At 36.7% G+C, this 15,532-nt stretch overlaps 1 protein-coding gene across 4 annotated transcripts in view; it reads left to right on the top strand.

Moving 5' to 3' along the window:
• The window catches only part of LOC311068221 (protein FAM184A-like), a 122,480-nt gene that overhangs the window by 80,259 nt on the left and 26,689 nt on the right, over positions 1–15,532 (top strand). For all 4 annotated transcript variants that reach the window (XM_084090539.1, XM_084090537.1, XM_084090538.1 and 1 more), the window contains exons 12-13: positions 7,602–7,755; positions 10,624–10,751. In XM_084090539.1, coding sequence (XP_083946665.1) covers positions 7,602–7,755; positions 10,624–10,751 — 282 coding nt within the window. The remainder of the gene's footprint in view (positions 1–7,601; positions 7,756–10,623; positions 10,752–15,532) is intronic.

Genomic DNA, 15,532 nt, shown 5'->3' on the forward strand with positions numbered 1-15,532 from the left:
TTGTAGCATTTAGTGATTTATTTGTAATAAACACTTTAAGTGGGCTATTTAAAAAGTGTTATTTATATGTTAAATTAAGTTTTTAAAACATACACGCAGAGTGTGTCATATTGTGTGTGCGTAGAAAGAATTCGTCCGCAGCCGCTCAAAAAAAACCTTCCACTGTCAGTGTTGTGTAAGGTAGGCACGTAGGCAGGTTTTTTGTGTTAATTTCTATTTGCCGTCACTGTGCAAGCTCTTTTATTGTATATGACACTGTAAACAGCCGTTGCATTACGATTGAAAGCAGTATCAATAATGTCACAAATGTGATGTGCAGTCAAGTTCGGGTGTGTGTGTGCCGTTTAAACGAGTGTTCTCACCGATACACTTGTTGTGAGTTTTGACGAGATTTATAGACTTGATATTGTTTCTTATTCAAAAGTGGTGATTGGTCGGCTGGATCAGTGTGTTGTGATTGGTGAACCGCGTTGATTGTGTTACCCCTTACCATAACCACATTTTCCGGGGTGGTAAAAACTGTCTCTTGGTGGACATGGTGACAGCAAACTTCCAACGCAACTCAGTCAGGTCTCACCCCCTTTTTTTCGTATACCTTGAGCGGGAACTATATAAATGAGGAATATAGGAATATAAGTTTTCCAAAGAAAACTCAAGACTACAATCAAGGTGTTTGAGGGAATTCAGAACAGTGCGCACTGATATAGAGAATAACTCTTTGTAACTTTGCATCATAAACAGCAACATTACAGCAGAATAGGTCCTCTTTAACTTATTTTGAAGCAGCTGCACTGATGCAAGACTTATTATAGTCACACATACAGTCTGCTACTATAAGAATTAGGTTAGGTGTGTGGCCTATTGAGTCACCTGTTTTGTGGCCCCTGAGCTTTCAGTAGTCCTGACCTAAAGCATCATAAAAATTGCTTTCAGTGAAATGAAAACAAATAGCCAGTCTCCAGAACTTTTATGAGGGTGTAAACTACATTAAGTGCATACCAAAGCTAAATAAATCTAGTTTCAGAAGACACCAGAGAGACGTTTTATATCCTGCTTCCCCTGACCATAAGGCCAGTGGTGAGACATTTCAAAGATCTTATATTGGGTTATAGCCAGCTTTCACTCATATTGATCTCAGTTTTCCCCCCTAGTTTATACCTTTCAGTAAGGGTTTCTCAAACCATTTTTTGTTTTTCATCCTTAAAGGGGTCATATAATGGTACATGCACTTTTACAAGTTGATTGTACTGAAATGTGTGTTGGCAGTGCCTGTACACAACCATCATAAAATGATAAAAATCCATCCAGTGTTTTTTTTTTTTTTTTTAAATCTTCTTATATGTTTCCCCCCCCATCTCAAATCAAGCCCCTCCCACGATTGTTGATTGACAGCAGCGTTCCAACACAGACCCGCCCTCGCTCATGAGCGAGCTGTCAATCATAGTCCGCGCGGACCGGCGCGGTCATTGTTGATACGCTGGAGCACTGTCTATGAGCAGAATGGCGTCTAAGCGATTGTGGTGTTCTGTTCTTGGGTGTAATAAGGAACACAGCAGTCATTTTGATGTTCCTAAATCCGAACCGCTGAAGACGCAGTGGCTGAGTTTGTTTTCGAAGGGAATATTCCCCACGATCAACGTCAATGCTTTCATGTTTGCGCGAATCATTTCACACACCAGACTGCTTTACAAACGAGAGTCAGTAACGTTATAAAGCTGGTTTTGCTAAGAAGCTGCTCCTGAAAAAAGGATTGGTACCAACTATTCGTGTTCCTGCTGCACCTCCAGAAGAACTGAAGTGAGTGTAACGTTTTATTAACCTTTATATTAATATTTATATTAATCTTTGCAAATCGCTTGCTGCACACTTCACGATGAATGCGGCTGTTTACACTCAGGGTACATTACGGCATGTTTTCTATGTACGACGTTCTCAATATAATTCATAATCCCACGTTTATAATGAACAACGCGTTATGGTTATTGTGTTATTATTACAAACGGTGTACACACAGAACAGAGGGGCGGGGTAAGCAAAGCTCATTATCATTTAAAGACGCATGCACTTAATCGGCATGCTGAAAACAGAGCTGTTTTTGACCAGGAAAATGAGTGTGTTCTTACAATACTAATGAGAATTTTTAATTAAAGTATATTACAGACTTTTTATTTAGACCCTAAAGAATCATATTAGCTTGTACAAAAATTGCATTATATGACCCCTTTAAGGTATTTGAGGTTAAAAAAAAAATATTATACCATAACAAAATTATATCATAAGATATAGTGAAATTCTAGAGAACTTACTAGATTACTTCCTCGACAATAATATTTATTTATATGTTAATTTATTTGTTTGTGTTTTTGTTGTTATTAATAATATCAATACTAATTTGCAATGCCACGTTCCCTTTGACTTGTCCATGACCTGTTTAAAGGTCTAAATGCAGCAAGATTTGGCTTGCACTTCTGTACCCCAAGCTGGAAGTCTTTTCCCATGTAATGCGTCAGTAATGGTCCCATTCCAGCTAAACACCCTCTGGCTCTGCCTGCTACAGTAGCCAAACTCACCCTATTGGCTGAGCTGGAAAGAGATTGACAGATCTGAGCAGACCACTCTCAATGTTTAGATGGTGCCTGAGTGGCTCAATGTTTTTATGTTTGGGGGAGATAAACCCATGAATGGCATACTAATAGTAGTCAGTGAACAGTAAACTGAGTTTAGAGAATGTATTTTAACATAAAAAAATTCTTACATACTTCACCTTTAAACTTATTTCAGTTAGTTGCCAAGGCAATGTTTCAAATGTTTGTTTAGTTTTTCAACTAATATTTATATTTTATTTTATTTCAGCTTTATTTCAATTAACTTTAGTTTTTAGTTTTAGTTAAGGATATAAACACTGCTGTAATGCACTAGCTCAAGTGGCCTCAATTGGCTTTTTGCTTTAATATCGTTATCACTATAAAAGGTTTGCATTTAGTGGGTTGTTTTCTGTATTTCACCGTTTGAGTGGGATTCTCTCATTTATCTGGGAACATTGTAAGTGTGTTAAATCCCAAAATAACTTACTAATTCATGCACAAGATTTATTGGCAGGGAAAGAAGCGAAGTGTAATTTTTTACCACTCCAGATTCATTTCCACATTTGGAGTGTGGCATCACTCTCGTAGCACTCGAGAAGGTGAAAATGGCACTATGACATTAGAATGGGAAGAGATGTGTGAAAAACATCACAACTCTGCATGTTTAGGTGTGACTGCCGTAGTCATTCAGATGAAAAGCATCCTGTTTTTTCTCATAAGTGTGTGTTGTTCTGCTCAGGCTGCCGTGTCCGTGACAGTTGTCTGAATGACGGAAATGACCTGACCTTTTCAGATTTACAGAGCCATCGGGATGCATAGAGTCGGATTACACTAGAGAAAACTGACACTAGCAGTTTGATGCATGATGTTTTTTAGCTAGCAAAAAATGTGTCAGTAATACACTTGACACAATATGCTGCTTGACTGATCCATTAGTTAATGAGTATAAGCAAAATTGTTTCTGCATATTTTTGGGTAATATTAGCTAAAACTAGCTGAAACCACCTTTCTAACTGCTGCCTAGCATGAAGTTAGCTGATGTTAGCACATGTAGCTAAGCTAACGGTGAGATACTAGCACACACAGATATTTGGGTCAAATCAATGCCTTAAAATGCTGCCAAAGTGAGCAGCTCACTTTGTTTATAGAAAAAAAGCTTGGAAAAAAATACCTTGAACCTGTGGCATAGCGTTTAGTGCACATGCTTTGGCAAATCCCACTCGCAACATTTCCCTGTTGTATTCCTCCTCCTTCACGACCATACTTTCTTGTCATGTCTCATCTCCTTTATATGAACAAAAAATAAGTGCTATTCACTTCACCTTTTGGCAATATGACATCTCAAAGTTTCAGAAATGCCTTTTTTGTTTATTAACTTTAGGCAATTTTCTTTGTCATTAACTAAAAAAATGATGTAGAAATAAATTATATATATATTTAATGATTAAAGTATACAATATTCAACACGTCAATCTAACACAGTTTTTCTTCTCAAGTAAATATATATTGTTTTATGGATGTTTAGATATTTCTACTTGAAAACCAGACAAAATATTGATTAAATGTTTTTTTTTAAGTGTACCATTATTTGTTTGCAATCCTCTTAAGGCTGTATTGATTTAAAAAAGCCATCTTTGACAAAGCTGTTAAAGACCATGTGGTATGTTTTTACATGCCTCTGTTAAGCTCCATTGATCTTTCCCATCAGTTGTTTTATTGTGATCTCAGCATTAAAACTGCTCAGTTTTAAAACAGTCCTGCCAACTGGTTTGGTGCAGTCAGTGTTTACTGAAGCAGTTGGTCTAATTTGTGTCCGCTGTCATTCCCTAACCCACTTCCTCTCCCATCCGCACCCACTCTGCTGGAAATCACTGACTCCAAAGTGTGTTTCAGTGGAGGCAGGTGCCCTGCATTACCCGTCATTATGCCAGTGTATCTCCAGCACTCAAACAGCTTCATTCTCTTAATCTAATTCATGGTGCTTTAATTTGCATTGCTCTGGCTAGACACGAGACGCCAGCCAACCAAGATCCTAAATAAGTTTGCAGAGATGCATAAGTGCCTTCTGATAGAGTAGTAATAATTTTAAAAATAAGTTTTTATGCTTGTGTTTCTGGCTGAGTGCTGCTTTCCTTTTGATGCATATTTTTGCAGGTGCACAAAAGTTCTGCAAAAGTTCACAACACAAACAAATACAGAAACGCGCTGCAAATAGGACAGAACACAACGGAAATGTTTCCGGGGAACCCAAATAAGTTACGGACGGACGGCTGGGACGTGCTTATTGCTCGTGAGCATTACTTATGCCCTACTCTCTTAAAAGGGCAGACGGCAGAGCCCTTGAATTGGGCACTTTGGAGGGAGTGGGGCACTTGTGTGCCATGTTGATGAAGGGAGCAACCAGAGAATGTCTAAGCAACGAAAGACAACGTAATTTCCTCATTATTTTCACCTGGGATGTTCCCATGACAACGCAGCGCGTGTCCATCAGCTGAATAGCTGTTCTTACCAGAAATATAGTATTATTGCTGTTAACATAACTGTTGCAAATAAATATACATTTTATACAACAAAGTTTTTAAAATATGCGTTATATCTGTGTGTGAGTGTCTCAACTTTAAAACTTGCCATCTCATATTTGGACCCTAGCTGCATTCTAACATTTCTTATGAAACTTATTTTAACATAACATGACAAAATGTGTACAATGTAACTGATGTATAGATTAATGTCTTTCCCTCATGTTCTTTTTCTCTATCTTTATTTATTTATTTATTTTAGTCTTCAGCTCATTGTTCTTTTTAGTATTCTTATGACATTGAACGTAAATACATTTTGTATATTGTATACAAAGTTGTATGTCATAAACGTGTCATCTCTGTATGTTTTGCAAAAAAATAAATAATAATAAAAGTAGACAGCTGTAAGCACGTCCCAGCCGGGTCCGTCACTTATTGGGTTCCCCGGAAACATTTCCGTTGTGTTCTGTTCTATTTGCAGTGCGTTTCTGTATTTGTTTGTGTTGTGAACTTTTGCAGCGCGTTTCTGTATTTGGTTGTGTTGTGAGTATTTGGAGCACACATGTGTTGTGAAACTGATGAAGATGTTTTCTTAATTTGCAGGTGTTTTTCTATTTGCATGTGTTTTCTTCAGTTGCAGCGCGTTGAGCTCTCTCGGCCACCGTACTATTCGGACGGTAATTGTTTCTCATGGGGACATAAGGTATTTTCAACATTTACAGGGGCTAGTCGGTGATTTTATTGCCGTCCGAATCCAGAATGTCATGTTTTTCTCCCACCACCCGCTTAAAAATCCCATTACCTACTGTTTTTTTGACAAACACCAAGGTTGTGTGGTAATTTAATTGAAGTCTGAATACACATCTCTGAGTTTACAAGAGGAGATCAATTTAAAATTCACTGTTTAAATCCTTTTTGAACACTGCGGAGCACCGTACGATAACTTTTTCGCTTTGCTGTGATTAGCATGCATTTTAAAGATACTCTTTTATTACTGAAATTCTGGAAAGTATTTACAAGAACAATATTTCATCATGCAACATTTGAAATGGGCCGTTATTGTGAAAGCAACATGCAATACAATTCTAAAATATGTATTATATACAATTATAAATGAAAAATATAAACCAAGCATCTTTGTTTACCTCTTGAAAAATAAGAGGCTTATTTCTGCAAATTTCTTCATTTTTAAAATGACATACATCATTTTGAAATAAAATGCAAGACCAACAACCATTTCAACCATAGCGTGTCTATCGTCCTATTTTTAAACAGAAGATTTAAATAATTAAATAATAAATAGAATATTATTTTCCTATTCAATTAATTCAAAGTAATTATTGTAAGCATATGACATTTTATTTACAGCAGACAATCATGCGACTGACCACGTGAGTAACGCATTCTCAGGTTCTTAAAATCCTAAAACTCACTTCTACATCATGAATAAATCACCATGAATGAGTTTTATCACTTACTTGCCATGCAATTTTACAGACCTCCACATGTGAAACGGTTACCGTCCGAATAGGGCTTCAGATTAGTATGAATTTCTTGCTGGTTTATACTGGTTAGTTCTGGCCTAGCCATCCATTTCACCAGGAAAACCTGAATGAATCTGGTAAATTAACATTGCTTATGTTCTTTCTGATGATGTTTGTTGAGCAAGTTGGTCTTACTGTTTAATCTTAATGGGTCAGGTTCTTGTTGGTTAAACCAGTTAGTTTGTGGTTTCAGTTTGTGGTTAATCAACCAGATTGAGATAGATTAGTATTTAGTGTAGTATTTTGTCATTGTAATATTAGCATAGTTAGCTAACATATTTTTAAATTGTAACATCTAACAGCTTTTTTGTTCTTACTGGTTTGTTGTTCTTCCAAGTGATGTTTTGTTGTTGTTGTTATTTTCTTGCTTTAACTGTAACTTCTGGGCATCTAGTTCTCTATCCAAAGATTTATGCTTACCAAATATATTCAAATTATCTTTATGCCAATTTTACTGAAGGCAGAGGTTTGTACAGTTTGTACAGAGGCCCTGAAGGACAAGGTAATAATTTATTTTTGAAGTGTCTCCCTGTATCTAGTTCCTACATTTTTTTCTTTCTTTTGTGTGTACCAGCAAAAAATGGCCAAAAAATATATATATTTCTCATTTTCTTTGTAATTTTTTTCCTGCATACTCAAGCTGTCCTGGAAGGGCAACAGATGAAACAAAATGTATTGAATTTGTTTAGTGCTGTCAAATCAATTAATTGCATCTAACATAAAAGTTATGTAAAAGCATCTATACATATACATATACATACATATACATATACATATATGTATATGTATAGATGCTTTTACATAACTTTTATGTTAGATGCAATTAATTGCGATTAATCCATTTGACAGCACTACTTTTTTTCCTATTGGTACTTGTGTTGAACAAAATGGTGCATGGAGTGATAAACTGATCTGATGAACTGATGTGTGTGTGTGTGTGTGTGTGTGTGTAGGAGCTCGAGGAGCGTCTCCGGCAGCAGCATCACATGGAGCTTCAGACTCTGCGGGAGGCTCACAGGCAGAACATCGAGACTCTGAAACAGCAGTCAGAGCAAGAACTGCAGACCCTTCGCTTCGAACTGGAGGACGAGGGCAAGGCCATGCTGGGTAGAGCAGCCACTAATTCACACACATTCTTTTACACACCTGCTGTAAAAAATCTACAGAACCTGTTTTATTATTTACTCTAGTTCAAATGCAATCTTTAGCAATGAATGTCTGTACTGTCATTTTGCAAGTGATGAAATCAGATCCATTTGCAGAGACAATATCTGTAATATCTATATAGGTTACCATAGTAATGACTTGCATGTCAGCAAAAGACTAGCTTGCACGATGAAAAAAAAGGGCAAAAAGCTGAATATTTTCCTACTGCTTATAGAAATTCAAACTGAAATGCCTGTTTAGACTTTTCTAATCTGGCATCAATATGTGATCAGGTTGAATCAATATGTCAACGTATTCTTTTTTCATTATACAACTCTTTCTCACAAAGCCTGTAAATTGTTCACTTACATTTTCACAAGAGATGTATTATTTTAAAAAACCTGTTTATAAAGAACAGCAACATTGGATGGTTTAAGGTGTTTTTTTGTTCTCACTTTATTCTTTTATTTTTTCGCTGTTCAAGCTACAAATAACTAAACTGATTTGAGTCAGATAGACCAAAAGAAAATACATTTTGGAAGACTTGGTTTCTAAAATTTTAGGAAATGATAAATATGTTAAAAGTTTCTGTGACCAACTCAAATGGCAAATCTGGAAATATGATGAGGTCCAACATTGCATGATTTCCAAAGTTCAAATTAAAATTTAATTTATTAAATTAAACTATATTAAAGTTGCTTCAATTTATGATCATCTTGCTCAAAAACTCACAAAAATATGCCACACATACAGCGGGGGAAATAAGTATTGAACACGTCATCATTTTTCTCAGTAAATTTATTTCCAAAGGTGCTATTGACATGGAATTTTCACAAGATGTTGGTAACAACCCAAGTAAGCCATACATACAAAGAAACAAACAAAAATAAGTTCAGAAATTAAGTTATGTGTAATAATGTGAAATGACACAGGGAAAAAGTATTGAACACATGAAGAAAGGGAGGCGCAAAAAGGCATGGAAAGCCAGCACAACTGCTGAAAACTTACAGTAATTAAAAAGCAATCCAGCTTCCTGTCAGTGGAAATTAATAACAGCTGGTTCAGTCCCAAATGATGGCCTACAAAAAGGTCTCATTGCCAAGGTGTCACACAAGACACATCTCATGATGGGTAAAAGCAAAGAGCTGTCTCAAGACCTTCGCAACCTAATTGTTGCAAAACATAATGATGGCATTGGTTATAGGCGCCATTCTAAGCTTCTGAATGGTCCAGTGAGCACTTTTGGGGCCATAATACGGAAGTGGAAAGACAATAATTTCACCATAAATTTGCCTCGACCAGTGCTCCTCGCAAGATTTCTGATAGAGGAGTGAAAAGAATAATCAGAAGAGTTGTCCAAGAGCCAACACCAAGTTGTATGGTGTTTTTAGGGTAATGTGCACTGCCATTTCTCCTCCAAATATGGTGTGTATTATGGCATCCAAACAGTTCAATTTTGCTCTCATGTGACCACACTATATTCTCCCAGTATTTCACTGGCTTTTCCAAATGTTGTGCAGCAAACTTTAAATGAGCTTCAACATGCTTTTTTTTCAGTAATGGAGTCTTGCGTGGTGAGCGTGCATACAGGCCATGGCGGTGGAGTGCATTACTTACTGTTTTCTTTGAGACAACAGTACCTGCTATCTGCAGGTCTTTTTGAAGCTCTCCACAAGTGATCCTTGGCTCTTGGACAACTCTTCTGATTATTCTTTTCACTCCTCTATCAGAAATCTTGCGAGGAGCACTGGTCGAGGCAAATTTATGGTGAAATTATTGTCTTTCCACTTCCGTATTATGGCCCCAAAAGTGCTCACTGGACCATTCAGAAGCTTAGAATGGCGCCTATAACCAATGCCATCATTATGTTTTGCAACAATTAGGTTGCGAAGGTCTTGAGACAGCTCTTTGCTTTTACCCATCATGAGATGTGTCTTGTGTGACACCTTGGCAATGAGACCTTTTTGTAGGCCATCATTTGGGACTGAACCAGCTGTTATTAATTTCCACTGACAGGGGGCTGGATTGCTTTTTAATTACTGTAAGTTTTCAGCATTTGTCTTGGCTTTCCATGCCTTTTTGCGCCTCCCTTTCTTCATGTGTTCAATACTTTTTCCCTGTGTCATTTCACATTATTACACATAACTTAATTTCTGAACTTATTTTTGTTTGTTTCTTTGTATGTATGGCTTACTTGGGTTGTTACCAACATCTGGTGAAAATTCCATGTCAATAGCACCTTTGGAAATAAATTTACTGAGAAAAATGATGACGTGTTCAATACTTATTTCCCCCGCTGTATATGCCATATATCTGTCATGACTGAGTTTCTGGAAGCTGGGAAAACTAAAACATCATTAACTAAAACATGCATCATTTTGTCAGAAGACCTTTTGGCTGCAGAAGCAAGAGACAATTAGGTTTCCTTATTCACCCTGTGCCATGTATGTTCATAATTTAGCATTTTTTTGGTAATGTTAATAATTGTTTGATTTAAAGTACATTTGTATTTGCTTTGTACACTAAGCAGTGTTGGAACTAGATGTCCAATATAAAATCTGAGTCCTGAAGAGATCTACACCTCTAATTATAGCTCAATCTCATTGAAATACGGTATAATTGGATGAAACTGGAAAGCAGTGTAATGAGAGAGTGCAGAAAGGAAATTGCAGGTGGGGGAATTAGTCACTTCCATTTCCACCTGTGCTTTAGGGAAAGCTGGAGATGAATGATGTTTAATTCAGCTCCAGACAGCAGTTCATCTCCCTGGAATAGTCTTGTTTTTCATTCCCTGTGTCTCTCTCTCTCTCTCTCTTGTTCTCCTCTCAGCATCACTGCGTTCAGAGCTGAACCATCTCCACGCATCAGCCATTGAACACATGCGTCAGACCCATCAACAGGAAACAGCGGCTGCCAAACAGGAACTGGAGAAAGCTTTGGAACAGAGCAGAGTACAGGTAAACCTCCACCACAGCAGGGTTATTATATTTCATATAAGTTTACATTGATATTTTTTTGCACACGGTTTATTATTGCGGTCTCATCAATTTTAGATTTACATGCCCATAAATGTCACATACTATAAGCTTTATTTGGTTGTTTTACATGTCGGTCAAATGCCCCCATCCTCTCTACTTCTTTTAAACTAAAAATAAGAAAGTATACTTTGTCTACTTTTAATATACTTCTCAGAAATATACTTAAAATTGCACTTAAGTATACTTGACTTACACTGGCAGCAAAGTATATTTGCCCTATACTTGTACTCAATCTTTTGATCGAGATAAGCTTAAAAGTATAATTGAGTATTCTAAGTATATTGGCTTGTAGTTGTGTTTAATGGTTTTACATGCTGTCTTATATACTCACATTGTTTGAAAATAGTGATTTATAAAGAAAACAGATATTTCCCTTATTCTGAGTATCTGAACTTTTGTGTAGGCTAGTCCACTGGTAATGTAATTTGCTTGAAATCTCTTTACCTGCCATTTACAGAATTTTCTGCCAATCCATGATTTCACTGTTACACGGTAAGGGGACGCTATTATGCATCTTCTGAAATAGTTCTGAATCTCTGGATCAAAACACAGGTGAAGAAGAAGCAGAAAAAGAAGCACTGCTTACGCAAATGTGATCAATCAAACATTAAACAGCATATAAATCAAAACTGCCTAACGTTACTGAATGAAATGTCGACCCAGGAAGGGTTAACGACTGAAGCTTTGGGGGTGTTTATGAACTCCATCTACTCCATCTATGTTTTGATCATCGTTCTGAACCCGATCCGGAAGTAGTCTTTGACAAAAAATGTGATTTTCTCAGCTTTTTGTTTAAAATGTTGCTTTTTTGATTAAACTCACCACCTTCAAGCTTTGATTTAAAAAAAAAAGGATGCAGGAAGCTAGAATAATGATGTTATGTTCAATTAATGAAAACTTACAAGTATAATTTACTGACAGTACACTTCAAAGTTTCATAAACAAAAAAATGTGCTAAAAGTATTTGACTAGGGAACTCTCAGTATATGTATAAGTTCACTTGTAGCATAGTTGCAGTACAAATGAAAAACTTAGTTGTATACTCAGTTTACTACTGTTACACTGAAAGTTTACTAAAAAGTGGGCCAATTTTGTCCCAAGTAGTATTGAAACATTACACTTACAAGTATACTTCTAGTACATTGGTATTAGTATACTTACTACATAAAGTATACTTAAAAATATACTTTAACTTTACTAAAGTATACTCTCCTGTTAAAAAAAAATGGGGGCATTTAAGATTGATTAATTTCTTTTTAAAAATTAATGATTAATTTCTTTTTTTTAAATCGTACTTTTGAAAGGTAGTTCAATGCATACGTTTTTTTTATAATCATATTTAGTTTTTTCGCATTATAGTACACATTTTAAAGTTTCTTCACATTTTAAAGCTTTTTTATAGTTATTATTATTATTATTATTATTATTATTATTATTATTATTATTATTATTATTAAGTATTGCTAGTTTTCATTAATTTCGATGTAGACTGTGTCCTAGCTTCTCCGTCGGGGTATTCCCATCATTCTCCCACCGTCTCCTACAGTCCTATTGTTTCCTAATGGAGACAGTGACTAACAGTAAGTTCTGCAAGTGAATGCCTTTCCAAGAAAGGACAAATCAATAGAGTTCTGCCAACTATTGGCTGCTATGAAAGAAAAGGGCCTTAATAAATCCTCTTGTCATCTGGCTTCATGTATAAGAGGACAGTTAAACAAAAGAAACGCTGACAGAATTGTTGGCCAAGCAACTGAAAGGTTGTGCAGCTTGAGTCTTAAATGCAGGCCTCATGGAAAAACGTGTCCATGAAACACACATACACACAGAATCAAACTGCAATGTGCTTTTGCATCTCTGTGATGGCCCATGATTAGAGTAAATGCCAAAGACAACAAAAAATAGTTTTACCAAAATAAAAAAAAGTACTATTTCATTCTTTCTACGTAATAATTTCACATTTAATTCAATGTGCCCCCAGGTGAATTTTGTGAGCATGACAGTAGCTATGTTTCCATCCACCTGATGCTCCCAGAAGCATCTCACATGATTGCGTTCCCAAACACCAGGCATCCGAATGTAAGATATATAACGCCGTTTATTGCGTTTCGTCTGCTTTATAATGGAAGAAAAAATAGCCTCAGTGGCATCCCCGATTGCACCAACTTCCATTCTTATGACATATATTTTGTGCCAATTTCCCAGGAAGTGACGATTTTGTTTTAGTAGCACCATATCAATACTAACTATGCTTTTCTAATATTTTCGAATATAACACTGAAATTGTAGCTGAGGCCTGGAAGAGTTTGGTTCGTGTTGTCGACATGAACCATTTCTGCGTTGCGAAAACAAGTCCACTTTGCATGCACTTCCAAAGGATGAATAATTGATACAGTAAAACCGATGCCATTGTTACTGTTCGTATCACTGTGTATCGAGCGCTGAGGAATCCTTCAGAGCTGAAATTCAGATATGGTAATGGCCGTTTCGTTTCCGGCACGCGCTGTAAGCGGTAGATCAATAACAACAGACTGGGCCATCTGACCAATCAGAGCAGAGTAGGAGGGGTTTAGAGAGACTGAATCTTCGAACTAACCATTTTCAGATAAATGAGGTGATGGGCAATGTATATTATAATAAAATGAAAGTGTTTTTTGACCTCGGATGCATGTAAACCTGTTGTAGTAGACCTCCAAAACAAAACTAGGAACCTTTAAAATCGCTTAGTACTATTAAGCGATTTTAAAGGTTCAAGTGTAATTCTTCTGCTCCTGGGGCTCAAATCTGTATCGTGAGAACTTGCCTAATGTCCCTCAGACAATAACAGAGGTCAAAGGGCAAATTCAGTGTGATCTTTTCTAAAGAGAGGCTGCAAACTCAGATAAAACAGCATCAGAGCTGTTGAGCTCTCTCAGGAGTTGAACAAACTCTGCACTGCTGCCGTCGGGAAGGAATCTATTTTTGCTAAGCATTCACCAAGCGTTTCTAGCCACAGTGCTTCATACATCATCCAGGAATAACAAATGAGCGTACATGGAAAACACAGATGCACGTTTCTTGGGTCAAATATTTGTGAAATTTTTGTGTCTTGTGAGATTAGAATTGTTTCATGTGCATCTACAATCAAACTGTGCAGTGGTCTCAGGGACACAGTTGACTTTGTTGTGTTCATGTTTCTGTAATGCCCTCACGTACACTCAGTAACATCCCTGACATCATAAGGCTGGGGAAAAAATGCTTAACCTTCCCCCAAGACTCCTGCTGATCCCACTAGTTATGACAGCAGAGGCAGATGTGTCATGAAAGAGCCGTGAGAAACATGGGTTTATGTTTTCTAGTTGAAACCATTCAACATAAGGTATAAACATTGCTGTGTCAGTTCTTTTAAAATAGGTACTGGATGTGATAGTATCTAAATAAACTGGTTAAATTATTTAACCAGACTATTTTATTTTATTGACTTAAAAGTATTTTTTTTTTAAATTTGTTTATTTATTTTTTTGATGCACCAGTGAATAAGATAGATAGATAGACAGACAGACAGACAGACAGACAGACAGACAGACAGATAGATAGATAGATAGATAGATAGATAGATAGATAGATAGATAGATAGATAGATAGATAGATAGATAGATAGATAGATAGATAGATAGATAGATTGAAGTTGGTAACAGAGACTCTGTGGGGGTTTTCAAGAATCACTTTGCTCATACTGCATAACAGATATTCTCTTCTCCCAAATACTCTCTCCATTTTTGTCTTATTGTTAATTGTTTCCCAGTGAGAGTCCAGTTTCCATGCCTGGTTTAATGAGCTGTGTAAGATTAGCTGGCCAAAGCCACAATACAAAGAACTGAGTTTTACCACGATAGCGATCGGCACGGCTACTTCACACCTCATTGTCTCCTAGCAAACTCTTGTGTGTTCGGCTACTGGCTTGAGATCAGTTTTAACCCCTGGCCATTAACATTCGAGTTTCATAACTCGATTCTGAATCTTACAGTGAGCACCAAGGTCATGTATACCTAGTGCGTGGTGTGGGAGCTCTCATGCTTTATGACAGCATTATAAATAGTTTTGTTCATGTGCATTAAAGGTGAATAGTACAAACCTAATCGTTTCATCCGCATGGTCTTTTGGCAGCTCTGCAAGTGGCCCAACGGCTCCCAGGGGTCTGGTTCCTCTGAACGAGTGCCTGCGTTCACAAGACACAGTATTTATTAAAGCCTGTGCTGCTCAGGGCTTCTACTGCGTGAATCTCTTGGCCGATGGATAACCATTAACGCTCTCTTACACGGGTCACCACTTTTTTGACAGCGCTGATTTGCACTCAATAATAAACATGCGTGTATGAGGAATGAGAGAAAGAGGAATCAAACGCTCCCCGGCAAGGCACTTAGGCAGACATCTCTGACTATTGATTGCTTTTGCCTGGCACAATAATGGAATGTATTTGAATTATCTTCATTTGAGGTTTTTTTATTTATTATTCTTTGCAATGTATTTAATTAATCAAATTCCATGTAATTCATTTGATTACAACTTTTAATCAATTGAAAGTAATCAATAGTTTTAAGATTACAAGGCACTTAACAGCATTTGCTCTATTAGAACTGTCATTGACTAAAAATGCACTAAAAGTCATTTTGAATAAAAGTCTGTTTCCACCTAAAAAAGGTAAAGTAATAATAAAATAAGAA

The sequence above is a fragment of the Abramis brama genome (genome assembly GCF_963993115.1).
Source record: "Abramis brama genome assembly, chromosome: 18".
In the NCBI taxonomy this organism is placed as follows: domain Eukaryota; kingdom Metazoa; phylum Chordata; class Actinopteri; order Cypriniformes; family Leuciscidae; genus Abramis; species Abramis brama.